Source organism: Mustela nivalis (assembly GCF_964662115.1).
Source record: "Mustela nivalis genome assembly, chromosome: 13".
Lineage (NCBI taxonomy): Eukaryota > Metazoa > Chordata > Mammalia > Carnivora > Mustelidae > Mustela > Mustela nivalis.
In genome coordinates, this window is record NC_139032.1 from 76,643,247 (window position 1) to 76,670,591 (window position 27,345).

Here is a 27,345-nt window from a genome sequence, read left to right on the forward strand (position 1 = left end):
TGGCGAGGAGCCTGCTTCTCCCTCTCTTTCCCTCCGCCTGCTGCTCTGCCTACTTGTGCTCACTCTGTCAAATAAATAAATGAAATCTTAAAAAAAAGAAAAATATAAATAAAAATAAAAAACAACAACTGAAGAGCTGATACACGGTAAAAGGACAAGAGCTCACATAAACAAAAGAGCTTTGTCCGATGAGGTGGGATTTAAGCTGAACCCAGAAGACCAGAAGGAGTCAGCCATGACAGACTGGGGAAAGAATGAAGGGGATTTTTTCAGCAAAGATCACTGTGGCAGATGCAAAGGGCCTGTGGTGAAAGAAGCTACGCCAGCGTGAAGAATAGAGAGGAGGCCATGAGCTGGAGTACAGGGGCTGAGATCAGGAGCAGGGAGAGCTCTGGAAAAGCTTACAGCATGAAAGCGCTATGACCAGAGGGATCACAACAGAGCCACTACTGTGGGAAGAACGGACGAAGGCAGGCAGGGAAGTGAAGACCTATGAGTATGATGTGTTTGGGGGAAGCCAGGAAGACGGATATGGCATGAGGAGGAAATGGCTGGGCAGGGGTGAAGTGGAGGGGGCTAGAGGCTTGGGCTAGAGCCCCTATATGAAGAAGTCTGAACACTAAGGCATTTGAATAACGTGTTGGGTACAAAGAGCTCTGAAATTTTAGAAAGCGCTACACGACGATGACATTTCTATGGCATTCACGGGGGTGTCAGAAGGGTGAGTTAATAAACAATCTTCCAGTTCTCTGTCACCCCAGAGTGCTCTGTTGACATCAGCACAAGTCCCCTATACTCCTGGGAACCTCTCCAAACACTAAAAAAAATGGGATCTCCCTGTCACAAAGGCCCTTCTAGAAGCCAATTTAGAAGTTCAGAATTACCATGTGGCAGCATCCTGCCTCCAAGAACAGATGTTAATCACCTACTTCTCTTCCCCAATTTGTGGTTGAAGCAAGTTCATGGCGACAACGCTTTAACTATCCCCGCGATGGTGAGAGCTCGGTGCCTTCCCCAGACCATGGCGCATGGTGTGGGATGGTGTGTTCACTGCCCAGCTCTGTCCCTACGATGACTGTTCTTGTGATGGAGCTGCAGGCTGGCTCAGCCACTTCCCAGCTGTGTGACCCTAGACAGGTAACTCAGCCTCCTCTCTTTGCCTTAGTCTCCTGCTCTGTAGAATGGGAGCAATATTAGTACCCAACTCCCAGGGTTCTGTGAGGTGTCAATGACATAATTCATGGAAAGTTCCCAGATCACCAGATACAGAGCTGCATAAGGTCTCTGTCCCTGTTTCTATTTCCCCCTTTCTCCTTCCTTCTCTTCCTTCAATTACAAGCAGCATGCATTTTTTTCACACTAATAAAACAAAATTAAGAAAACCCAATATCCACTTAGCCATCCCCTACACTTTCCCTTGATAAAGTGATAAATTTGTTATTTTAATTTCCTCGGGCTTTCATGCATAAGATTCAGGGAAGGGAAACATAAATTTAAGGATGGGTAAGGAGAATTAGAATTAAAATGCACTGAGCTTCTGTTATGTACCAAACACAGAGCCAAGCCTTCACACGCAGACGTGATTAAATCTGCAGGAATGTGCCAAGGTGAAATTCAACAGTGATATTCAAAATACCTGAGGAGATCTAGGGAATAGGTATCAATTAGTAAGACAGGGCGCAGGCCATAATCCTGGAGACGTATCCTAAAGCACCCTATTCCTAGACAGTGGGAGCTTCGGGAGGGTTCTTGGGGAGAGGCTGGGATGGCCAGGCGGCAGGAAGGCCATGGGAGAGCTCGGGACAGCAAACTACTTACTAAGACACAGAAGAAGTTCAATATTTAACAAAGGGTCTGGGCCCATGGGTGTGTATCAGCTGATGGTCAAACCTGCTCAGGAAAATGATCTTGGGGTTTGGAAACGCAACCAGTGGCCCCCTCATAGTGAAATGTTCTCCCTCTGCTCTTCAGAGTACCCCCTCTATTATTTGCAAGTCCAAGCGGAAAAGCAGCCGACAGAGCTTGAAAACAAAGAAAAAGTTGGAATGGATAGGCAAAATCTAAGTGGAAAGGTGCAGCTCTAAGTGGGAAAGGGATTATTAGCCTTTGGCGATATAATTTCAAAAAGGCTGTGGGAGTCCTTCTGTATGGGTTGCCCAGCCTCTGAAGAGTTATCCTCTCTTAACAAAACCCATAGCCGGTCCCAGGTCACCCCACGAAAGAGAGCGCCTCATGGTTCTCTCCCAAGGATCCAATGGAGGCAAGAGAGCACGCATTGGGTCTGAGCTGCTGTGAGATCTTCCGCAATCTGCCCATGGAACCATCCCTCTCCTGTCTACGCAAGCAGCACCAGGAGCTCAGGGATCATAACGTTGCAAGAACAGCCCCTAACGGCCACTTCTCCTCCATGGTCAAGGTGACCAGAATCCCGTGTGGAGTCAGGAAAAGTGTGCCCTTCCTTTTGCCTCGATTTCTCCCTCTTCCAGCCTTACCACACTTACCAGAGCTCAGTCGGACTGGATCTAGAACTAAATGAAGGGCTTTGTGTTACTTCGAATTGTACTCCCTCTTAAAGCCAAGGCAGAACATATACAAAAAATACTATGGGTCCAGTGAAAACAGGTGAGGTGAAGGCATGACCTTGAGGGGATGGTAAAGAAGGTTGCCCAAGGCCACAGCACCAGGGAACCCAGGAATGGGGTTCAGTTCAATGTGCTCATCTTCATTTCTTGGGAAGCGGGGAGAGGAATATCAGGAAATGAACAGTTCAAAGACAGGAGTCACCTGTAGGACAAGGGAAATATTCCAAACCATGGTGGCTGGAATATAAAATGAGACTGGAGGTCTACTGGACATCATTAAGGACACTCTGGATGTCCAGCTAAGACCAAAGGTTTGAAGTCTACAAATGCAGTTCTCGGAGATCCAACACCTGCCGCATACGAGGCCCTGGGGTAGGCATTTTGCACATATTTTATTGTTATCCTGAATCCTTCCAGAACACTTAGGCAAAGAAACCAAGACTCAGAGAATTCCTGTTCTTCCAAGGTCACCCAGTGAATAAAGGAGGCAGGATTTGAACTCAGGTCCAGGTGACTCTAAAACCTACACTCCAGCCTCCTGTCTCACTCGCGTCCCTCTGCAGGTTTCTAGGCTTGACAAAAATGTCTCCTTTTAAGAACCCCCTAATGTTCTTATTAGCCCACTGAGCGACATGGAAAGATGAGTCCAAGAGGAAGGATCCCAGAAGAAGAAAAGTAGGATACAGAGTTCAGAGCTCCAGGACTGGCCCAAACAGCGAGGGTTTCTCTCAGTTTACAAAAGGAGTGCGTCAGTGTAAGCACAAGGGTCTCCAGGCTAAGCCTTTAACCCACTGTTATCACCCGTATCACAAAGACAAGGAGGAGGAAAAAGCAGAAAAAGATAATTGCAGCATTTACAGGACAAGAGCCAAATTCCATCTATAAACAAGATAGTGCAGACACTTAACAAAGATGAACAGGAATATATTCTGTGCTTGTGTCCGAATAATCAATTGTCTACCAACTTCTGGGAAATGGGTCTTTGCAACAGCATATATGAAAAAGGGTGAGAGGTTTCAGTCACCAAAAAGCCCAGTATGAACCAGCAATAGTAGCACAAAATGTGATCTCAAGCTGCATCAATCCAAGTATAACAGCTGGCAAGAAGGAGGTGAAAATCCCATTTTGCTGAACACGAGAGCATTCCCCCCTTGAGAGCAGAGGGGTGTTAGTTCTGACGTTTACATTCTAAGACATGAAAAATTAGACTCTCTATCTACAGGACAGTGACCCAGATGGTGAAATATCTGAAAAGTGTGTCACTTGAGTCCAGTTGAAGAAACTGGGATTATTTAGGTTGGTTTCCAGAAGTTACAAGGTACTTTTTTTTTTCCTCTTGTCCGATTTTCTAAGAGCTGACTTAGAAAAGGAAGATCAGATTCATTTTCTTTGTGGATGTGAAGGGCCAGACAAACAGATTTCAACTCAACATAAGGAAAAACTTCATAACAGTAGTGTCTGAAAATGAGATGAATTCTCTCAACTGAGTAGTGAGAAGGCCATCAAGGGAGGTAATTAAGAGACAAAGGAGGGATACTGAACTATATAACTTCTGATGCTTCTCAAAACTCAAAGAACACTGGATTTTCTTCTTCTTTTCCCCACCACTACTGAAGATCTAGAGAAGACAAATTCAGATAACCCAACAGAGACTGGCCATAGATCCAGAATGGCTTCGCCCAGAAGACACCACCTGTTCCCCCAACCACCCGGCTTCCGCGCCTCTTCCCAGCTTCCCAAAAGGTCCCCCTGGAGGGTGGGATGCAACAGGGAAGACTCACCTTTCTTCTCAAAGTCCCCCTTCTCTTCTCCTGGCCGGCCCAGACTGTCCAGGCTGTGGGTCATCTGGCCGCCAAACTCCTCCTCCCGGGAGACATGGTTGGCGCGCCGGGGAAGGTCCTCCTCCTCCTCGTAGTCATAGTCATCCAGGATGGGGGTCTCCCGGATGGGCACTCCAATGACAGAATTGTGAGCCTGCAGCCGAGAGGAGCGGAAGCTTTCCCGGGCCTGGGGCCCCAGCAGCACGGACGGGATGTAGTGAATCTCATGCGTGGCTTCCGTGCTCGCGCTCTTCTGGGGGATGCGACGGCGCTTCTGCCAGCGCCGCTGGGCGTACAGAGCCACAGTGAACACCAGCAGCAGAAGCAGCAGTGCAATGAGTCCACCCTAGAGCAGAAGGGAAGAAGGACAGCGAATGGGCCACGGCTCTTTGGGCTAGAGTGTCAGAGGGGGCTTTCCTGTCCACTCCACTCGACCCAGATCCCCGGGCATGGCTCATAAAAACTCAGGAACCACCAGCCACAGCCGCTGTGTGATCTCGGGCAAATTGCTTGACTTTGGGGGGCTTTGCTTTTTGTGCATATAAGGATAAATACGAATCCCTGCCCTCCCTTCTCCACGACGTTGCCACAAGGAGCAAACGAGGTGGATAATGGTCAGGTCAGAGCCACACAGACAGCTAAATGCTGGAAGAATCAAGGGCTGTGGCTTCACACAGGTGCATATCTGAATTTTGGCTCTGCCTCCCATGAAGGGAGCAACCCCAGGACATTGGCTCATGCTCTCTCAGCTTTGCTTCCTCATCTCTAGAATGAGTCCACTGAAGGATCAAGAGATAGTAGCTGTTTTTCCAACCTGCTGCACATCTGAGACAACATTATAAAGTCAAACATCATTTCTACATAGTCTCACATATCCTTCATTATCAGAAATACTAGTCTTTTGGGGCGCCTGGGGGGCTCAGTGGGTTAAGCCACTGCCTTCAGCTCAGGTCATGATCTCAGGGTCCGGGGATTGAGTCCCGCATCGGGCTCTCTGCTCAGCAGGGAGCCTGCTTCCCCCTCTCTCTCTGCCTGCCTCTCTGCCTACTTGTGATCTCTGTCTGTCAGATAAATAAATAAAATCTTTAAAAAAAAAAAAGAAATACTAGTCTTTTTAAATAAAAAATTGTATTTATTTATTTGAGAGGAGAGGAAGAGCAAGAAGAGAGGGAGAAGGAGAGAGAAAGAGAAGGAGACTCTCCAGTGAGCAGGAAACCCGATGTGGGGCTCGATCCCAGGCCCCTGGGATCAGGATCTGAGTTGAAGGCAGACGCTTAACCAACTGAGCCACCCAGGTACCCCAGAAACACTAGTCTTCTAGTATGTGACTTCCAATAGGGGGCCTGAGACAAAATATGTGCTTCATAAATATTTGTTGAATGACTAAATGAAAACACACACACACACACACACACACACACACACACACACACCTTTCTAGGATTCTTTTAATCAGAACATTAAGGCAAACTGATGCTTATTTTTCTTTAATACATCCCTCTGGCAAATATTCAACAGAGTTTGCCTCCCATAACTTATGTTGGAACAGTTTACAGTGTATGAACATATATTACATGATTCACAAGACCCGTGAAATACCCTTTCCATGAGTTCTTTAAGAGTAGGGTCATTTACAAACACATCTGTGAATGGAGGAGCCTTCTTAGTTACCTTGCTTTTCTTCCTTATGGATTGTGCTCTGGGCCTGGAGGACAGGAGGCTGCTGGCGCTGAGTCCCTGGGGGTAATCCCCAGGGTCAGGAAGGACTGCCTTCACTCGGGGTGGAGAGGGGGCTGGAATCGAGAGACTCAGAAACTCACGGTGAGCCACAGAGCAAAAGCGGAGCCTTGCTTCTGGCTGTGACTTCCGCTAGGCAGACCTGCTTGGGCCAGGAAGAATGCTGTTTACTAAAATAATCTGCTATCCTGCTGCCTACGCCGGAAAGCCGTCATGTTCTTTTTGCAAGGCCTTCGGGTCAGTACGCTGGAATTCATCACCTCCATGGCGGGTGAGGAGCGGGTGGGAAAGTGGGCTAAGAGGTCCCCAGGCATGCGGGTACAGCCGACCGCCCTGCCTTGACTTCAGGAGCGAGCTGCTGTGGAATCCTCGGGAAGCTTCCTGTGGATGTCAGAACTTAAGCACCAGCACACAAACCCAATAAATCTGCAAGTACGTGCATTTGTGTGTGTGTGTGCGAATGTGCGTGTATGTGCGTGTACACTGTCAAGCACACGTAAAATGGGTGCATGTGCGTGGCTCGTGACCTTCAGAGCCCCCCCAAAACAAGAACAGATCCTTGTTCCTCCAGAGAACATACAACAGTGATGTCTCTGTGTCTAGAAGTCTCGTTTCATGGGCATTACTTGTCCGTCTTTTCCCACAGAGAAGAAAGGGAGGAGACGGAAGGAGGGAGGCAGGGAGGGGTGTGAAGGAACGATGCAGCAGCGAGGACCGTGGAGAGAGAGAGAGAGGAGGCGAGAAAACAACAGCAACGTAGCAGGCCTCTCCTTTCTACTCTCACTTCCCGTTATTTGATCTTCAAGACAATCTTAGGTGACGGCATGTAGTTCTGTTCTATTGATGAGATGAGGAACAGGCGGTTCAGAGAGGTTGAGCAACTTGCTGGAAGTCACACAGGTTTTGATCCTCGGTCCATCCGGGGACAGAAGGCCAGGATGTGGTAAAGCAGGGATCTAAACTCTAGGCTTCCCCGCACAGCCACTGGCTACGTGACGGCGTAATGGTTCTCACAGACCGCAGGGAGGAGAGGGGAACATGGGAACGATGGTGCGGGTGCACAGAAAGACAGCGGATGCTGAGAGGGGAAAAGGAAAACACTCTCTTCAAGTCCAGGAATCGAGGGGCACGTCTTAAGGCTGCTCTTCAACAACGTGTTTCATTTTGGTTAATGGCATCTTGGGGAAATCTCCGGGCACTTCCCTGGCTGGCAGGGTCAGGCCCTGCCTGGTCTAGGACCCTTCATTCCCAGCCCCTCGTGCCTACCCTGTTTATGAGGGTCTGACCCTGTGGTCCAATCCCAGGATTAACAATGACCTGGAAAGATAAAGCCTAACCCAAATGACCACTTCCCTCCACGACCGCCCCTCCCTGCCTCCACTGCCTCTAGCCCGCCCTCCCCGGTCACCCCTGCCATGCTGCGTCAGCTCCTAAATCCAGACCAGCAGCTCCTGGAAGGCAGGAAGCCTCATGCTTTGCCTCCAACACCCGCAGCAGTACCTGACACAGTGGCCAAGGGCTGGCCTCAGAGTGACACAACTGGAGCCCAGACTCTATTCCTTAAGGGCTCTGTGCCCTTGACTAGGTCACGTCTGCTTTCAGAGCCTTGGCTTAAATGGGCTGGGTTAAATAAGGGCAGTATTCAGGTCATCGTGAGGCTGAGTGAGATATGTGTGGGGTATTTAGTGCCACGTGCGGGATGAGACAGCTGCTCACAGACCGTTAGCTATCACTGCCGTCAACAGCATCGCATCGGCAAGGGTCTGTTTAATGTAAATGAACAAAGGAATGAAGGAATGAAGGAATGAATAAACAGCTTGATCTTCTGCACCCCAATGCGTATTCTGCAAAACTTGTCTGCAGTCCTCCAATTCTTCCTAATCTGGACCAAACTCATCACAGGTGCTCTGTATCCATTCACCTTTCTACAACTGTGCACCTGAGGTATCTTTGTCCTATGCGAAGTAAGGAAACTGAGGCACAGAGACAGGAAGTCCATCATGCCGACCTCAGCTTCCACCAGCCTCGGCTGAGCCACCAGCCATGTGGCTTCGGTCACAGATCAGAATTTCATTGTGAAAATTTGGCCGAAGGAGAATCTCAGTTTTCAAGGGTTTATTGTGCAAAGGACCTACTGAAACAAATGTCCCCATGCGGGGCTCCTGAAAGGCCCAGGGGACTTCACCTTAAACACAGCAGCCACAGGTCTAAGCAGCTCTGAGCTCCTAGAGGCTGAAAATGTAGCAGAGTAAAGGACACTGCGGACAGGCTCCAAGCAGGCAGTAAACAGGTTCCAAACTCAAGTTTGCTCACTATGTTGAGCTTGAATTTCTCAGATTCCCCTATGGACCCTCAGTTTACTCATCTGTAAATTGGACTTAGCAATACTTGGAATAGTATAGCATGGCTGGGAACAGAGAATGACAAAGGGTCAGAAAGAGTTCTTTAACTCTCATGCTACCACATAGAAGCTGGGCAACCTTGGATAGAGGAATGAATCTCCCAATCGCATTTTTCTCATCCATAAGATTGGGCCACAGACACCCACAGAGAGAGAGGTTAGGTGTGGGCTCCCGGCCGTGGAGAGCTGTGCTCTGTGCCTGGTACATGGCAAACCTGTGATCAGGTCTCACTCATGCGTCTCAGCCGGTTGCTGAGCAAAGACTGTGATAGCCCTTACGAACCGAGAAGCGCTGTGGACAAGCTCTAGAGAACCATGTGTCCACCTCTGGTCCTGGTGGGACAGTTCGCCCGAAGAAAGCAGACGAGTAACTCAGAAGCAAGAAGAAACCGTCAACCACATCCTTGCAGATGGTCTTTGGACCAAGCTGCTGCGCTAGCCCACCTACACAGAGCTGTCCCCCATTTCTTTGTGGCCTTTCTCCACCAAGGACAAGCCAACAGAAAAGCAGATGACTCCAGGAAAGTAAGCAAGGCCGGATTGTCTAGCCAGTGAGTCTGCATGCCGAGAGCCAGCACGAGCCCTGGAGGTGAAGGAAACACTGCAGGGCCACAGCAAGCCAAGGAGGGAGAAGAAGATGCAGGGAAAGCCTGTGCATTTTCAGAAAGCAGGTTAAGAAGAGGCCAAGGCTCCAGGGGTGGTGAGCGAAGGCCCTGTTGGCCTCAGCCAAATCCGATTTGGACCGCGTTCACTCTCGGGCAGCCCAAGACAAACAAGGTTGGAGAAGTGGCAGCGATTTCCAGAAATAAAAATGCCAGTCTGTTAGTTAGGGGTTGGTTTGTGTGAGACTGTGAGGATCACAGGTCTTGGGGTGATTGGTTGTACCTTTTTCTTACAGATCTAACAATTTCACTAAGCTGTCAGGGAGGAAGTGGGAAAGAGACAGCAGAAGCAACATGGGTCCCTGTCTCGTATGGAACCTTCCCTGCTAGAAGTCTCTCTAGAGCAGGATTCGCCCACTCCTCTTATTCTGTTGCTGATGGGGAGTTGCAGATCCCCCAGTGGAGGAAGACAAGGGTTATGGTGGGCCATGGCAAGGGCAGAGTGCCATGATGGGGAAAGCAGGTGTCTGGGGGCTCACAGACCCGTGTGGGGATCCCTGAGTCCCTCCTGGCCATGTGTGACAAGCTGGCTGTGATATTTTATCTCCTTGGGCTGCATCCAGGCTCACCTGTAAAATGTGCTCATTGTTTCCAATGTGAAAAGTCATGCCAGGGATTAAACAAGAAAATAAAAGGTCTGGCACTGAAATACTCAACAAATATCAACCCCTCTATTCAAATCCTTTTGCACCTCCCTCCTTGCTCAAAACCCCTTCTTGGCTCTCCAGGGCCCTCAGAATAATGTCTGGACCCCTTGCCTGGCATCCAAGGTCCTTCATGATGAGATGCTCGCTTCTTTCTTAGGTCTAGCTCCCCACCAAGTCTCATTTCCTGTCCTGGAGCCACACTGAGCAATGACAGTTCCCCCAAAGTGTGAGGCTCTGGGCTCTTACACACTGGGTGTGTCCTCAGCCCAGGGTGCTCTCGCGCCCTTCGTGGTGTAAATAATGACCCCCTCCCCACATTCAGGTCCACCCAGAACCTCAGAATGTGATCATATTTGGAAATAGGATTGTTGCAGTCGTAAATGGTTGAGGTAAGGTCATACTGGATTGGGTGGGCCCTAAATCCAATGACTGATGTCTTTAGAAGAAGAGTAGAGGACACAGATGGACAGGCAGACAGCCACACACAGAGACAGAGGAGAAGGAGGCCCTGTGAAGGCAGAGACAGAGCCTGCAGTGATGCGTCTACAAGCCAAGGAATGCCTAGGATTCCCTGCAACCATCAGAGGCTATTGGGAGCCATGGGACAGATTCTCCCTCAGCCTCCGGAGTGAGGAAACCCTACTGACAATTTGATTTTGGACTTCTGGCCTCCTGCACCATAAGGGAATGCCTTTCTGTTGTTTTAAGCTTCCCACTCCGTGTTGATTTGTTATGGCAGCCCTAGAAACCTAATATACTCCCCTTCGTCTGCTCACTTCAACTCACCAGCCATCTCAGCTCGGCGATCACTTCCTCAGGGAAGGTCTTGGCCTCTTCAGGTTGGGGCCGGTCTGTGATGTCGCCTCTCACAGGCTTTCTGTGGTTTTCAAAGATCTGTAGCACTACTGCAATACGGTCATCTGGTTGACCATGTTCCTCATTCCTGAGTTACCAGCTACCCCCACCATTTACCTAGTCTATGCTTAATAAATATCCAGAAGCCTAAAATCTTGACCAGACATGGCAGAGAAATAGAAACCATACTGTCTCCATAGCAGCTCTGACCTCAGCATCCAAAGGGCACCATATCAAACCTCACAGGGACCCTCCCTGCTGCTCTGCCTTCATCCCCCTGCTAGGACCTCCAGCTGATTTGCTTACAGACACAATATCAAACACCAAAAAATACATAACGATGAAAAATAGAAAGGGCCCCAAACTACCCCACTGGGAGAGCTTTCCAAAAAGTCAAACTTAGAACTCCATTCAGCCTGGCCTCATTTTAATCTATTTTTTCATGTTAACTATCCAGGCACGGGAGAAGGAGTCAGAGAAAGAAAAAAAAAAAAAAAAAAGAGGATAATGTGAGAAATGCTTTATTTGACAATGTGTCATTGGGAAACTGATTATTTCTGTCTCCGGCCTTTTTAATATTCCCTCACAAGGGCCAAGCTGCAGAGGGATTTGGTATTCTAAGACTGGATTTATAATACTCTGTTCAGCAGTGATAAGAACATGGGCCTTTAATCCTCAGAGCTGTGAACATGCATATTCTCCCAAGTAATGTCCTTCTCTTCTCGTCACTTGTGTCTGGTCTCGACAGCCAGCCCCAGGATGGCTAAAGACTGATGATCCACTGGGGGTGCCCCTGGCCGTCTGCCAAGCAAGGGGCTAGGAGGGTGAGGGCTCCAGGTTCTCCGGGAAGTCTCCTGTCAGGTTTCTGTCTATGCTTAAGATGGAGGGATTACTGGAGACTCATCCAGACCTTTGGCATTACAGATAAGGAAAACTGAGATTCAGAGAGAAGTGACTTGACCAAGTTCACAGAACATTCCAAGAGGGTAGTGGCGGTGGGAGGTGCAGCCCATGGTCCCCCAAAGCTTCTTAGCTTTGGGAATCCTGACAACTATCTAACAAAACACCTTCTGCCACCTTCCCTTTCTCTCCGTCCAATGGCTGTCCCATCTCCCAGTTGTCACAGCCTTTCATGGTGATCGTTTTAATACACTCTGGATGACCTTCCAGGCTTTGTCCGCTCCCCTACTGCTCTCAGTCCATCTTCTCGACCATGACTGGGGCACAGCTGGATGCGGAGACCCTCCTCACTGGCTAAGCTGGAGAGTTCTGTGGTTCGACAGTTCAGGTTCTTGTCCGTCAAGCCCCCACCCTTTCTGGATAATCTGGTCTCAAAACATATGCTTTTGAGGTACCCTTCTCAATATATATGCTTTACCCACCTATGCTGCACTTACTATAAAGAACTCCCAAAGTGCTAAGTTATCCAACCACGTCAGAACTCGCTATTTCTATTACATGTCCTGATATTTTCACCCAAGTCATTTCTTCTTCTTCTTCTTCTTCTTCTTCTTTTTTTAAGATTTTATTTATTTATTTGACAGATAGAGATCACAAGTAGGCAGCAAGAGACAGAGAAGCAGGCTCCCTGCTGAGCAGAGAGTCCGACATGGTGCTCGAACCCAGGAACCTGGGACCATGACCTGAGCCGAAGGCGCAGGCTTTAACCCACTGAGCCACCCAGGTACCCCCAAGTTATTTCTTCTGCCTGTCACCCTCACTGTTATCCCTCACTTCGTCTACACACCCACATACCACCAGACTTCAAGGCTACCATCAACGCAATCTCCTTCGTAAACTCTGCTGCGATCCCCCCTCTCCAGGCTCAGCCGGAAGAAATCTCTTTCCCTTCTGAACTCCCACTGCACTTCACCTGGACCTTCACTTAAGGAGCTTTTAGCACTTTCCACCTTGTATTAGAGTTACTGGTGCTCGGTACTTAGCGACTGTCCCAGTTAGATTATTACACCTGGGGCACAGATGAAAAAATGCGGCTCAGGACAGAAACTTGCTTGAGAGGACACAACCAGGTGGCACATGTATGGGATAGGGCCTCCCGACCGAGGCAGCCTCCCGTCAATGGTAGGCTCACTCTCTCAACTGAAAATGTTCGCTGGACCGTGAGGGAGAACAAGATAAGAACTATATCGAAAAAGGCATGGCCATTCTTTAGGCATTCATGTTTCTCAGAATTTTGTTTCTTTCTCTTTAATTAATAAGGTGGCAAGATCGTGCTGAATGGAAGTAAGGAGGCCACTGAGGTAGCTGTTGAAGATAGCCTAGAATAGCAGTTCCCAATCTGACCCCTCCCCCAAGGAGATGATTGGTAATGGGGACATTTTTGGTCCTCAAGACTGGAGAGAGGGCGCTACTGGTATTTAGCGGGTAGAGGTCAGGGAATCTGTAAGCATCCTATGTGTAAAGGCCAGCCAGATACAACAAAGACTATCTGGTCCAAAATGTCACTAGTCCGGAGATCGAAGAAGCTCTGGTCTAAGAGAGAGGAGATGGGGTCTGTGGATAGGTCAGTTAAAGGCGATAGTTAGTGACTGGGGTAAAACAAGACACTCCAGGGGAAGGGAAGACGTGGTGTTTGATTAGCAAGAAAGCAGAGGAAGAAGGAGCCCACAATGACGCCAATGTGTAGATTCTGCAACTGAATTAGAGAGGAAACTTCCATGTGAATTTTTTCCCTAGGGAAGCTCCTAGAAGGCTACGGAAGATCCCAGCACATAATCAAATGAAGAGGTGAGTTACATGTGTGAGCAATTAGGAGGAGATATACACACAACAAATGATAAAGACTTGCATCTATATATACAAGCAAGGGTATATCTGTATATATTCATATGTATAAAAATAAACTCACACCTAACTTTGTTTCTATAGTTAGCTGTATTTATCTATAGCTATCTCTTTGTGTCTAGACACATAGAAGGTGACCTATTTAGGGAGATCCCATTATAGAAAATGAAACATTTTTTTTTTCTTTTAAACCAGTCATCTACTTATAATATATCTATTAGAGACACCGTTTTCTAAGATAAGGCCAAGGGAATAAAGTTAAAATGTAGCAGTTCTTTGGAATGTAGTCATTCCCCCCCTCAGATCAACCTTCCTTAATCATCTTTAGATCAGATCAGAACGAGGCCTGAATCCTGAGAGATCAATCTGAATCCCAGGGAATTTATCAAGGGGAAAGCTAATGAACGGACATCAGGACAACGGCGCTTGCCCACGAGGCAGACAGATGTGGATTTTTGTCACGGTTGTCTTACCTCTGGGTCGTGGGTCTTTGGGTATGTGATTTGAGTTTCCTCCATTTTCTCATCTGTAAACTGGGTTAGCAGCCCTGACCAAGAGGGTCTAGGGAGGATTAAAATGGGTCTGCGTTACGGAATATGAGTTGGAATGGAATGTGGCTTACAAGTCATAGCTCTCAGGAAAGAAATATTAGCATCCATATTACTGTGGCAAGAGCTCCTTTCCCACAAAATTAAATGCAAAGGAGTGGTGAGGCCACCACTTCCCTCGCACAATCCTGAGATCGTCTCTGTGCAGTTTCCCAACTGCATTCCTGTGACCATCCCCTGTTCTCTTCCGCAAGGTTCCTGGCGGTGTGCCCTTAACCATGTACCTTCCCTTCTCTGGGGGGAGTAGGTGACACTGGCTGTTTTCTGACAGGAACTCCAGCTCCCAATTTTCTAGAGTAGAAAGGCAAAGGCAGACTTGAGAGCATTCCTGGACAGATGAAATACGTATTCTCACGACATCCAGCCTAGCATCGCCGCTGTACACGGGTATGACCCGGGTGCAACGTCCTGGTTCCCTCTCACCCTCTCACACACCCGTGTGCTCACTCACGCAGCTCCCTTGGCCCGTAATACCCCTCCTTGGCTTCTTGGTCTAGTCCTTTCACCTCAGCTCTTGGGTCCTGAGTTCCCAACAAGACTTTCTGAAACCCGCTGCCCCCAGCTGGGTCAAGTACACAACTTTCAGACCCCTTAGTTACTCCTGCTTCCATCTGCCAAAGACTCTGCCACCAGCCCTGCGTGCCCAAGATACAGCCTGGGTGGGTCCGACATGCAGTGGTCCTCGTTACGCACTTGCTTCATTTTCACCCTGGGAGACAATGAAGAAAAGGGCTGGGTTTTATTTATTTCTGCACAAATTTGAATGTTTCATGACACACAGTAGATCTTCAATTACTGCTGAGAAGAATTAATGAATGAATCTATTAGAAACTCCTCTCTGAGGCTAGGTGGTTGAAATATGCCTCCGTCCATTTGGCAATTCTCCATTTGTGTGCAAGAACACTGAAGATAATTCACAGGAGCCACGCAGCACAAATCGGCACCCTACTCGCAATCCTCGGGTGGCCTCCCAAATTCAGTCTGAAATTCCACTCTGAAGGATGGAGGAGTAGAAAAGCTGAGGGAAAGCACCTTCGAGGGGACTGATTTTCCTCCTCTTCTTTGGGTCACGAAGACAAACAGGCGAACCCAGATGACTGGAGAGGAGGGCTGCACAGGTCCATCCGTGGACTCATTGGCCGGATTAAGGGCATGGCTGGAAACTGGCCCACCAGAGTCCAAGTTCTTACTCTGTCACCCACCAAAGAACTAGGTAAACAGCTGTATCTATCTACATGACCTCACATGCCCTTGACTTACAGAAAACATTTAGCCCCTAGTAGGTATTGGCTTCATTGATACTGTGTAACTTATTATGATCCCCTGTCTCTGTGCAAAGCTCTTGCCTGGATCTAACAACGCACAGATATGGCCTAGAAGAACTTGACGCTGGTTTGCAGAAACATAAGTAAGCAGATAATCACTGTAATGCATAGTTCAATAAGCTCTAGGCCAGAGGGAAACATAATGAGAAGCAACACGTTCCTTAAAGCTTCTAGATGCAAAGCCTAGAGGAAGTGGAATAAAAAGGCCTTCCTTATAATTCCAACTACAGTCAAGTTTAAAGGTGTGGGAATGGGCTGGCCTGTTTGATCAGGTGCAGCCCCCCCTCAAATGTGACAGAGTAGAGACCACCTATGTAGCCTGATGGCTGGTGGGGCAGGCTCTGATGTCAAAGAACTTGGATCTGAGCACCTGCACCATCACCAAGCTCTGGAGCCTTGGGGTGGGGCTCCAAGGTCAAGGCCCTTTCCTGAGCTCAGTTTTTTCATCTGGAAAGCTGAGGACAGCAGTCTTCATTGAAAGGGGCTATTGTGAGATTAAACAATGCACAAAAGTGATCCAGTGCAGTGCCTAGAACATAGCCATGGTCCATAAATGGTGGTGTCAAAAACTGGCAGAAGGAAAATACACTGAGAAGGAAATCAGAACATTTAATCCCAATGCTTGCCGTTCCCACTAATGGGCCCCTTAACTAGAGAAGTGTGCAGGTTGCTCCCAGTCCTCACACACATTTCTAAACAAGGTGGCCACCCAGCCACATGAGCTCATCATTCTTCATTTAACAGATGAGGGAAGTGAGCCTCCAAGAGGTGACTTTGCCGAAGGTTCCAGAATCCAAAGTCGGTCTGCAGCCAACTGCTAGAATAACCCTGATAACCGTGTGTCCTTAGAGCTGGCAGTAGACAGAGCCTGTATCCTCTGCTCAGGGCATTATTCTCTGGGAATGTGTTCCAGACGCACAAGGTCTAAGAAGAGATCCCTAACACCATGCCCACTGTAAGCCACTGTGGCCAAAACAGCCTTTTGAGTTGGGAAGGAGAGCTAAGACTGCAGAAAGCAGGAGGCCACTAAGAGCCCAGTGAATCCTTAACTCCTGGAAAATGACTTTCACACCGGCAGCAAGCTTCCAAAGTGAACTGGCTTCTTGGGAAATCATGGGCTGGGAAAGGACGTTTAATGTGGGGGGCAGGGTGGGGGTGCCACTCGCATCTGAGCTTTCCCTCTGTACCCCCAGGGAACAGTGCCCCTCCCTCTCGGCTCCAACACAGACCCATCTCCTTTCCTTGCGTTCACTTTATTTTTAGCACTGTCTCTCTCTGCTGTTACATTAACATTGATGTGTTAACTTTGTTTAAGGCTCTAATGGAATGGAACTTCCGTAAGGTAGATACTCTGTTTTGTTTATCATCAACAAAACAACTTAGGGCTTCAGTGCTTACAAAATAGTTTTTGGATGGATGGATGGATGGATGGATGGATGGATACGTATCTCCCCAAATGACTTGATAACCCCTAAAGGTCAATCATCACAGAATCTTGCTCCCTGGCAAGGAGACTGAAAATGCTTAGTGAATATACACACACACACACACACACACACACACAGAGCCATCAGTTGCCCCCCTGGAGCCTGGGAAGGAGTACTTGCTAATTAGGAGGCAAATATGGTTACATGTCTGCCTGCTTCTCCCCACCACTAGGGCAGAGGAGAAAAGTGGATCTCAATTCCAAATTTCTTTAATCATTTATTTATTTGTAAATATTGAAGAAGGCTCCATAGCTCAGAGGTTAGAGCCCTGGTCTTTGAATACTGGAGAGACACTGACCAAGAAAGCAAAAGGGCGAGGGGCTATCAGACTCAAGCATTCCTGCACATTTTGCTGTCCCATTCTCATGTCTGGATGGAAACATAGGATGTTACAGGAAAGGGGGCATCCAGGATATACCTCAAAGAACACTGGATCTGGTTCAAATCCTGGCTGTTGCTGCTGACCTGGGCAGTCTTGGGGCGGCCACACTGCCTTTCTGAATCTAAGATATCCCAGCTTGAGAGTGATCGAGCAACAGGTGTCTCTGATTCTTTATGCAAGGACCCCACTGAGAATCACATTTGTAAGAGAATGTTACAGGCTGCTGACTGATTTTACTGATAGTTATTGGGGCTTACTTAAAAAAAAAAAAAAAAGAAAGAAAAAAGTGCTGAAAAAGAGAGGGAAGAAACCAACCAGTGGCAGCTCAGGCAGAAAATAACTGAAGTCACAAAAAGCCACACTGAAATACAGAGGCTTTCTGCTATTTCCGATGCCTCCACCATTGTTCATCAAGTTTCCTTGAAACTTATTACAAGTCACACAATAGGGGTCTTTTAGAGGCACTGTTTTGCTGCCATTTCCCAGCACTGGTGATGGAGTTGTCAATTGTCTTGAAGGCGTGTTTTGATGGCCTTGGGATCTCCCCTACTGGGCTTGATCAGGAAAACCCCAGGCAAGTTAGTTACTAAGGGCAGAGAATCAAGCACGACATGCCAAGCCAAGAAAAGGGAAGACAGAGACACCTTGACTAGAGGCTGTTCTGGGCTGTAGCAGGAGCTGGAAGCAAAAGCTGCTCGGTGTCCCTGCTGCGACCGCCAGGGGCTGACCTGGTAGGATATACCCTTTCTCTCGTCACCTTCCCACTCCATGTCACCAGGAGTTTTCAGAAAATATATAATTTAGGATCCCAGTCGGCAGATCCCTACTACCTCACTCTTAGTCACCCCCCTCTTACCTCTGAGACGTCCTCCACCCTACCCAACCCCTCCGGCATCCCAGGGTCCAGGCAGCAGAAGGAGCTGTTAGGTGGCAATGCTTTCTTTCCTTGTTCAGGGGACCTTCTAATGGTACCACCAATAACCTCCCCTGCCCACCAGGGGTGCTAAACACCTCAAAATCTGTTCCCTGAGAACTTACTGTCTGTCACAAGCTGCATTGCCTCAAGGTGGCTCTCTAGGTCCCGCTTCCCTCCACCCCTTAGACTCTGTGTCTCCACCTTCCAAGGCCCATCCTCAGGTCCAGTGGCAGCTGGGCTTAAAGCATCCTCAGCTTAAGTCTGGGGTGAGTACAAGGACCCAAAGCCTCAGAGTATCATGGCCTAAAGGGGTCAGTGATAGCTCCCCCCAAGCCAGCCGCTCACAACATCGTATCATTTGAGGTGAGAGCCTAGGGCTGCAAGAAGGAGGTCTGGGAGAGCCCAGAAACCGCCTAAACTGAAGACGACTTAGAAGCAGTTCAGCTCAATCCCATAGCTGCTGGATTAAATGTCCATCTCAGCCAGCCACCTGCGGGCCCATACTGGTGAGGGGCCTGGGCTCACGCACAACCCGGTGCTCACGCACAACAAGTCAGAATGTTCTGGAAGAACAGGTAGAGGTGGGATAGGGTCTGTCCCAGAGAAAATCCTTGTTTCTGAATATGGGCCTCCAAAGAAGTTGGGGGCACCTGTTTCCTAGGACTGTCATAAAAATCACCACAAACTGGTGGCTTAAACAAGAGAAAGCTATTCTCTCATACTTCAGGAAGCCAGGAGTCTAAAATCAAGGTGTCCGCAGAGCCACGCTCGCTCCCTCCTACTGCTCTAGGGAGGAATCAATCCTTCCTTGTGTCTTCCAGTGTCTGGTGGTTCCTGAGATTCCGTGGCATGTGGCAGCATCGTTCTCATCTCTGCGTGAGTCTTTCCAGCACCTTCTCCCTGTGCCTCTTTGGGTCCTTTTTTCTTCTTATGAGGGCACCAGCCATCACTGGATGTAGAACACACCCTAAGTCTGGGATGATTTCATCTTGAAATCCTTGACTTATCACATCCACAAAGACCCAATTTCCAAATGAAGTTCCCTTCTAAGGGTCCACTGAAGACAAATTTCGGGGGACACTATCAACCAACTAGTCCTAGAAGGATGTCTAAAGTCCATTACTTAGACTCCCAAGTCTCTGAGATAATGTATAGTACGTGAACCAAGAAAATCCAGCCAGGAAAGAAAAGGACAAACAGAGGGTAGCAAGATCTCTTTTCCTTTCTCTGCATGGCTGTGTTGAGGCAGAGGACACGAATACCCATGGACTGTGGGAGGAGGCATTTGAACAATGCGGAGAAATTACAAGAAGATGCCTATGGACTGAAAAACAAAACAAAAATAAAAACCGGGGCACCTGGGTGGTTCAGTCAGTTAAGTTTCTGCTTTTGACTCAAGTCATGACCCCAGGGTCCTGGGAAGGTCCCAGAAGCCTGCTTCTCCCTCCCTCTCTGCCGCTTCCCCTGTTTGTGATCTCTCTCTCTCTCTAAGAAATAAATAAAATCTTGAAAAACAAAAAACAAGCAAAACAAAGGGCACACAGGGCTGTGCCCTTTCCCACAGCCCTGTGTGGCCCAACTACACTGCTATAGTCTGAAGGTTTGTGTCCACCCAAAATTCGTAGGTTCCAAAACTAATGTCCAAAGTGATGGCATGAGGAAGCGGGGCCCATCAGAGGGGATGAGGCCACAAGGTAGAACCCTCACGAATGGCATCCGTGCCCTTGCATAAAAGGCCACAGAGCTAGCTCACTGCTTCCACCACGAGCCCAAGGCAAGAAGTCTTCCATCCCCAAGGGGACCCTCACTAGATCAGCAGACGCCCTGATCTCCAACTTCCAGCCTCCGTGTCCGAGAAAGAAATTTCTCCTGCTTATAAGGCCACCCAGCCTGAAGTCTTTTGTGATAGTCACTTGAGCAGACAAAGACAGATATATTTCCCAAACCTGCCTGGTCATAAGAATCCCCCGGGGATGCTCGTTAAAAATACTTGCTTCTGGTTTTACCAGGTCCTACCGGCTCAGCTGCAGGGGACCTACAAATGCTAGGCTTGGTAAAGCCGACCTAGTTATTGACACATGGGTTGATGTGGAGCAGAAGAGTATCCCCGATTGACCTCTTTCTCTTCCCTCTTTTATATACGCCAATTTAGCCAGCTGGTGACAAGGTTCAGGGCAGAATATACCACTGTGGCATATTAAAGTTTTTGAATTAAATTTACTTGACACAGCTGCCGCAAACTCTCTGACCCTCTTCTCTGTCCCCCTGAAAGCAGAAAATACATCTCCCATGTGAAAGGGACTGTCCCTACACCAGGAGGCAGAAAGGCACCCCCATTACCAGAGATAGGAGTTCAGGGCCAAGAAAATTTTGGGAAAGAAAAAAAAAAAATTGCTTAGTGCTTTGACTAATTAATACCCAGGACTGTTTTTTAATTTTCCAGTTCTTCCTAAATTTATTGTTTCTTTGCCTAAAAGTATATAAAAAGCCTGTTTTGGTCATTTCTTGGGTCTCCTATTTTGGGGCCCCTGTATATATGAAATTAAATTTTCCTTTTTTTTTTTTTTTTTCCTTTTAATCTACTTTGTATCAACTGAATTATTAGGCCGCCCAAAACAACCAAGAGGGTAAGGGGGAACATTCCCCTTCCCAATATTGGTGAAAGTGAAGTCTGAATCCACCAAATCTGAGTTCAAATCCTAGGACTACTCTTCCAATTGTGTGGCCCTGGGGAAATTACTTTCTTCTGTGTTTAGAAAAATGTGGATGATTAGCAGGTCTCCCTCATATGCTTGTGTCCATAAAAGAAAGTAATAAATATACTAGCTTAGTCCCCAATGAGAGTGAATTTTGGAAATTTGGAGGAGTTGGCGGGGGGAGGGAGTTCCTCATCATTGAAGAAGTCCAAGTAGCCAAGGATTTAGGAAGAGAATGACAACAGGATGAGAGTCCCAAGTGGGGTTGGGGGGGTGGTGGGGGGCGGGAGTAGAAGGACCAAGGCGAGAAAGAGGCTGTTTTTCAAGGACCCCAATGGATGGGCATATCTTATGCCTCAGCCCCTTACATACAACAGGAATCTCTTCCACTATGGTCACAGCTCTTTCTGTGTTCCCCATCCAGACCCTGAGGCTGCGCACTGGGTCAGTGAGGCATGCACCGCCCACCTCATGCCCAGTGCACACCTTCCCTTCCTCGCCACTGCCTTAAAGCGCTTCAGTCCGGGGAGCCGTGCAGAAGAGGAGTTTGGGGTCAGGCAGAGCTGAAGATCAATTCCAGCCCTGCCATGCCCTTGGGGCTATCACAAAGTGACAAAAGCCACCCAGGTAAGCATGGCTACAAAAGTAGCAGCGAAAAGGAAGTGTCTGATCAAAGGCTCCAGGAGCCTCTTTCTACACATCTGTTCCACAGGCATCACGATGGTCCTAACTTAATGGAATGGGATTTACTGTACCTGTTGTAGCATTAGATGATGTTGGGCACTGAAGCACTCTGAGCGGTACTGGAGGAAAATACTTCCCCTGCAGGCATCTTGTGATCAGAGCGAACTTCCCCAAACACAGGGTCTCCTGCCCCACTCACTCCCCTTTCTCTTCCCTCCAGGTAAACTGATTCTCCTGCTGGGTGAGTGAGGAGTGAGGACTCAGACCTCCAGAGCTCTGTCCTTTCCTCCTGCCCTTTCATTTGGGGGGGGGGGGCAGCTGCCCTCCAGCAGCCTCCTGATCTGTGCCTCTGCCCCTCCTTCCTTTTCACGGGGACAGATTCTCATGTGGGAAAACACCAGGCACCCAGTCCTCACCCTGAGGGAGGAGGCATTCATTTTTTGCCATGTCCTTCAAACCAATCTTTCTTAATAATAAAGACCAAATTCCAATGCCCATCTGCTTTACTCCTTTTCCTAAGCTTTCAAGTTATTTTGAACTCAGAAGGAGAAAATACGGGGTCCCTGGAAACACAGTCCTCACTACGTGGAGCCTAGAATGTTCTCAGTAAACTGTTCTGTGATTATTTCTGCATTCACGAGAAACGCTTTATTATCTCTCCTTCCTTTGTAGGGAATTTTTTTTTTTTTTTGGCTTTTTTCCTTCACTCTCTGAGAGCTTTTACATTTCCCTCCCTTTTATCCATACTGTTCTGAAATTGCACCACAAAGCATCTTGGTGTGGGCTTTTCTTTCCCTTTTTGTTCCTCATTCATCCAGTGTGGTTCTCCGCGAACTCTTCCAATCTGAACATTGGCTCCTTTCTTCTGTGCAGGGACAGGTCCTGGCATGATTTTCTCCCTCCCACAGTCTGTGCCTGGTTTCTGGAGCCCCTCTCCTTGTGTTGGCAACAAACGAGTTTTCTAAGGGGTGTGACCAGAGTCAAATGTTCCCTGGGTCTTGGTCACAGAGCGCCCCCTGGATGCAGGGCTACATGTCCTTCTAGGAGCAGAGCAGGCTGGCCATGGGACTTCAGAAACAACCAGGGAGTTTCCATTCTACTCTAGAAGGACACCCTGTTGCCACTTCCCCTCTAGCACTGGGTCCTGGTTCAAAAGCAAGATATTATGGAAAATCATTGCACCTAAACTAGTACAAGGCTCAGTGGAAGCCAAGTGCTGGCACCTTAATCCCCTTAATGAGATTTTAGGCAAGTCATTCAACTTCCCTCCCCACTGCCTCCTTTCCCTCACTAGCTAAATGGCAACAGCGATTTATGACCCCTGAGTCCCAGGGTGGTAGAAAGAATCACAGGAGATAATGTGGGGATAGGCTTTGAAAATTATGAAATGCTATTTTTATATGAGTGTGTATGTGTACACGCACATATATAAAATTAAAACACATTCTCAAAACTACCCCTGCATCATAAAGATGGAAAGCTGCTAAACACATTTCTGCTTATCCTTCAAATCCAGCTGAAGTGTCCCTGTTACTATTTAACTCAGCACCTAAAATAATTGGCTTGAATTTAGAGCTGTGATTAAAAAGGAAAGGGATATATTTGAACAAGAGAATTGCACTCAGGGCAGAACGGCCTTGACTGCGAGTCGTGGGCATTGAGACTGACCAAAGAAGACAGCAGTTTCATGTTTCCATCCATTTTCACTCTACGTTATAGATGTTCATTGAGTGTAATGGTGGGGAAAATGACCTAACTTCCTATCTCTGTTTCTGTATCTCCTGTCATCAAATATATAGAAGTTAATTCATGCAAATTTCAGTGTACATATGAGAGGACTCCAGTGTTATAAAATGCTGCTTCTATCTGTCTTATGAACTGGAATTCCCTATAATAATTCTATTTAGAGCAAGGGCTCCCAGCTTAAAAAAAAAAAAAAAATCATGTCTTTACAGTAGGTGATACACAAAGGCAGGGCAGCAGGGAGGAAGGTTCTAGGAGAAGGCGGAGGCTATGTGACCTTGCCGAGGGCAAGAGGCAAAGCCAATGAGTCTTCCCAGACCAGAGAAGGCAGCTGCCCAGCTGCCTACAACCAGGCTGTAAAGGAGGCCTCAGGCAGGAGGGATGCTGTCTGGGCAGGACGGTGAGTCTGGTGACTCAGCAGAGACAGCACAGATGTGCCTGGTGCCCGGACCCCGGCACCACGACCCCGGCTCCCCATTTTCCTCCATGTCCCCTCCAGGGCCCACTAATGCCTGCTGAGGGACAGGCCATGAGTCTCATGTGCTAACACCAGGCTCAGATGGGGCAGGAGGGAAGAAGCCCAGGGATATATTCATCTTTCTAAAAATCTCACTTGGCAAATGCCAGAAAGGAAAGAAAGGAACTCAGAGACCTTAAGATGAGCTAACATCGCTGTGATTATCACCACTTGTAACATTTTTCCCTTAAAAAAAAAAAAATGTTGGGGTGTCTACGTGGCTCAGTCAGTTAAGCACATGCCTTCGGTTCAGGTCATGATTTTGGGGTCCGGGGATCGAGCCCCTCATTCTGCTCAGCAGGGAGTTTGCCTGTTCCTCTCCCTCTGCTGCTTACCCCCCTCTGTCCTCATGCTCTCTCTCTTGTTCTCTCTCTCTGTCTCAAATAAATAAAATCTTTCAAAACAACTTTTTATCTGAGTACCAGTTTATGAAAAAAAGAAAAAGAAAAAAGAACTATTCCAGTTCAAGAGGAGGTTAGGAGTCTGAAGTTTCCAGGGCTCCGTGGAGCAGAACTAGACAAAAGCACTTCTCATTTTGGAAAGGGAGACATCAAGCCCTTCCTGGGCATTGACGAATGCATGCGTCATCTGAGTCAGTCCTTACAGAAAATCTGTGAGGATGGTGAGAACAGACCCATTTTTGCAGGTAGGAAAACTCAAAGAGGTTAAGCTCCAGGTCACAAAACCAGTCTGGGACAGACCTGCCATCAGATCCCAGATCTGTGAGATCCTGTAGGAAATATGAGAGGGTTTCTTCTGCCTTCCAGAAAAGTCTTCTGCCTCCTCTAAGTGTATTGCTTTAACTACAAGCAAACAATACAAACCAAACCGTCACTAACACCCCATGGCTTGCACAGCACTGAGGTTTAAAAGCCTTTTTGCTGGGGTGCCTCTGTGGCTCAGTGGGTTAAGCCTCTGCCTTTGGCTCAGGTCATGATCTCAGGATCATAGGATCCTGGGATCAAGCCCCACCTCTCTGCTCAGCAGGGAGCCTGCTTCCCCTCTCTTTCTCTGTCTGGCTCTCTACTTACTTGTGATCTCTGTCTGTCAAATAAATAAATAAAATCTTTAAAAAAAAAAAAGAGCCTTTTTGTTGTAGCACCACGCCATCAGAGCAGCTCTGGGTCACAGGTTGGGACCGGGCTGAGCACAGCCAGGCACTTGTCTTGCATGCAAAACTTACAAGGGAGCCAAAAAGCTCACTAATCAAGATAAATAATACCTTACTACAATATTTTTAAAAATCAAGATTAATGCATTCCTGAGTTTTTGGCAACCTTTAAAGCTCGTGTCCCTGGTGAGTGAGCAACTGGCAGAAACTGGGAGAAAATGTACTTTTGGACCAGTTTTGCAGGTGAGTAAGGCGAGTCTCAGAGCATGAAATAGCATTTCCAGGGAGCTACGGGCAGATCCTTCTGTCTCCAGTGGCACATGAGACATCTGGGATGTAGTTGACAGAGACAGATTTCAAACCCAGGTACATTTCCCTCGAGAAGCTTATAAATATATTGGTCAGGTCCTTGCCCTTGTAAGAGCCTCAGTTTCCTCATCTATAAAAGAGATGACTGTACTAGAAGGTCTGCAAGGGTCTTCCTGGTGGTAAATGTCTCAGGAGTCTATGATTGATAAAGCTACAGCCCCCATCTCTGGCTCCGGCCAGCCTACGGTTGAAGGTCTTCCCCAAGCCCCTATAGTGAGGAGAGACTGATGACTTCTTGGGAAGGGATTCTGGATGACTCTTTCTCTGACTAGCTGTGTGCCTTGAGAGAGTGAATTCTCTTCTCTGATGCTGTTTACTCACTAGAGAAACAGGGATGCTGGTGGTCACCTCCAAGGATGCTGTGAGGATGAAATGAACCAGCGTGCGTGAAGTTCCTGGCACTCAGTAGCGACTAGAAAACACTGGCTAATACCCTCCAAGCTGCTACTGTCTCACGTAGAAACAACCAAAAAGGAAGAAAGAACGATGCTCTATTTGCACGCAGGTATTAAACTCTGTCCAGCCTTCTCCAGCTGTAGGGCGTTCCACAATGTTCAGGGATCAATCGGGCAGGAATTCTTCCTAGGACCTTAGATGCCTCATTTTATCCCTGTGAACACAGAGGCCCAGACTGTATATAACTCTGCCGGCCAAGGTCACGCAGCAAAGCAGCGGCATCAGACTCAGGATTCCTGAATCCCAAGCTCACCATATTTCCACTTGGGTAACCAAGAGCCCCTGCCATTCTTGGCAGACAGCCTCACCCCAGAGGCAGAAAGGCAGCCCTGAGTCCCTACAGCTGATGGCAGCCAGTGCTCCCTAAGGTCCTCTAAAGATTCAGGCATTGGGCAGGAGGAGGGAAGTGCAGAGATGAATGGGGAGTGGCCCCTACTCCCCAGGGAATTCCTTGTAGGGGAGGGGCGGCAGGAGGAGTTAAGGGAACCTGTTCCTGCATCCCTAGAAGAGCATCCTTCCTGGTTCCTTTGTTTCCTCTCTCCGGAAAGGCCCAGCAAAGCAGACAGATGTTGGCGACATCTGGGCCACGGTTGTGGCCACTGGAGGAAAGCTGTTGGTGTTTGGAATAATAATAGAGAGCTCACATTTGCATAGCGTTTCCTTCAGTTTCAAAAGACACTCCGCCCCACCCACTCCCACTCATTAGTCCCGGACAGTGATGCAGACAGCAGCTGTCTGAAAGCCAGGTAGAGCCATTTCCATTTCTTAGAAGGCAAAACCAAGGCTCAGGGAAGCTAAGCTTCCTGCCCCAAATCACTGAACTAATCAGGGTGTGTGGGCTGAGCATAAAGTCACAAGACTCCTGGAGTAGAATCAGGCGATGTCCTCGGCTCTCGCAAGGGCTGTAAGCAAGCCCAGAGGTGATGCAGCCTGGTCTCTAACAGGTAAAGAAAATACTCGCTGTGTGCCCACCAGGTACCAGGGCAGCAACACATGGTTACTTAGCAAGCTCACCTCGTTACTTCTCTCCACGTTTTGAAATAAATAGGGTTTTCATCCTCCTTTCCTGGACGCAGAAAAGGAGACTCAGAGAGGTCAAGTAAGCTGTCTGTGGTCACACTGGTGACTCAGATGGGCCCCTGGTGCGGCGGGAGATCCCCTGACTTGGCAGAAAGAACTCAGACACTGGCTGCCTGGCCCTGCATCCTCGTGAACTGGGTGATGCTGTTGGTAAACGGCAGAGCTGGGTTCTGAGTCCCAAAGCCAGCTGACTCTGGGGGTGGCTGCGTGTGTGTAGGATGGTAGACGGGGAAGGATGGCTGGTTGGCAGGGTTCAAGGAAGAGGAAGTGAGCCTTGGGAAGGAGGGTGCCCTCCGAGGCTCACCCTGGGCATGCTCCCGGAACCTGAAATCTTGCAGCTGGAGCAGAGTGAGGGGGCACGTGGGCAGGGGATGGCTCACGGAGCTCGACAGCAGAGGGCCAACGGACCACACAGTGAGGACAGATCAGGGCCATTGCTGTAAATTCAGGGTGGACCGTGGA

The 27,345-nt window shown here is 48.3% G+C and overlaps 1 protein-coding gene across 3 annotated transcripts in view; it reads right to left on the minus strand.

Annotated features, from left to right (window-relative positions):
• Window positions 1–27,345, minus strand: part of ASTN2 (astrotactin 2) — an 855,422-nt gene that overhangs the window by 655,776 nt on the left and 172,301 nt on the right. For all 3 annotated transcript variants that reach the window (XM_082697137.1, XM_082697136.1, XM_082697135.1), the window contains exon 3: window positions 4,364–4,748. In XM_082697137.1, coding sequence (XP_082553263.1) covers window positions 4,364–4,748 — 385 coding nt within the window. The remainder of the gene's footprint in view (window positions 1–4,363; window positions 4,749–27,345) is intronic.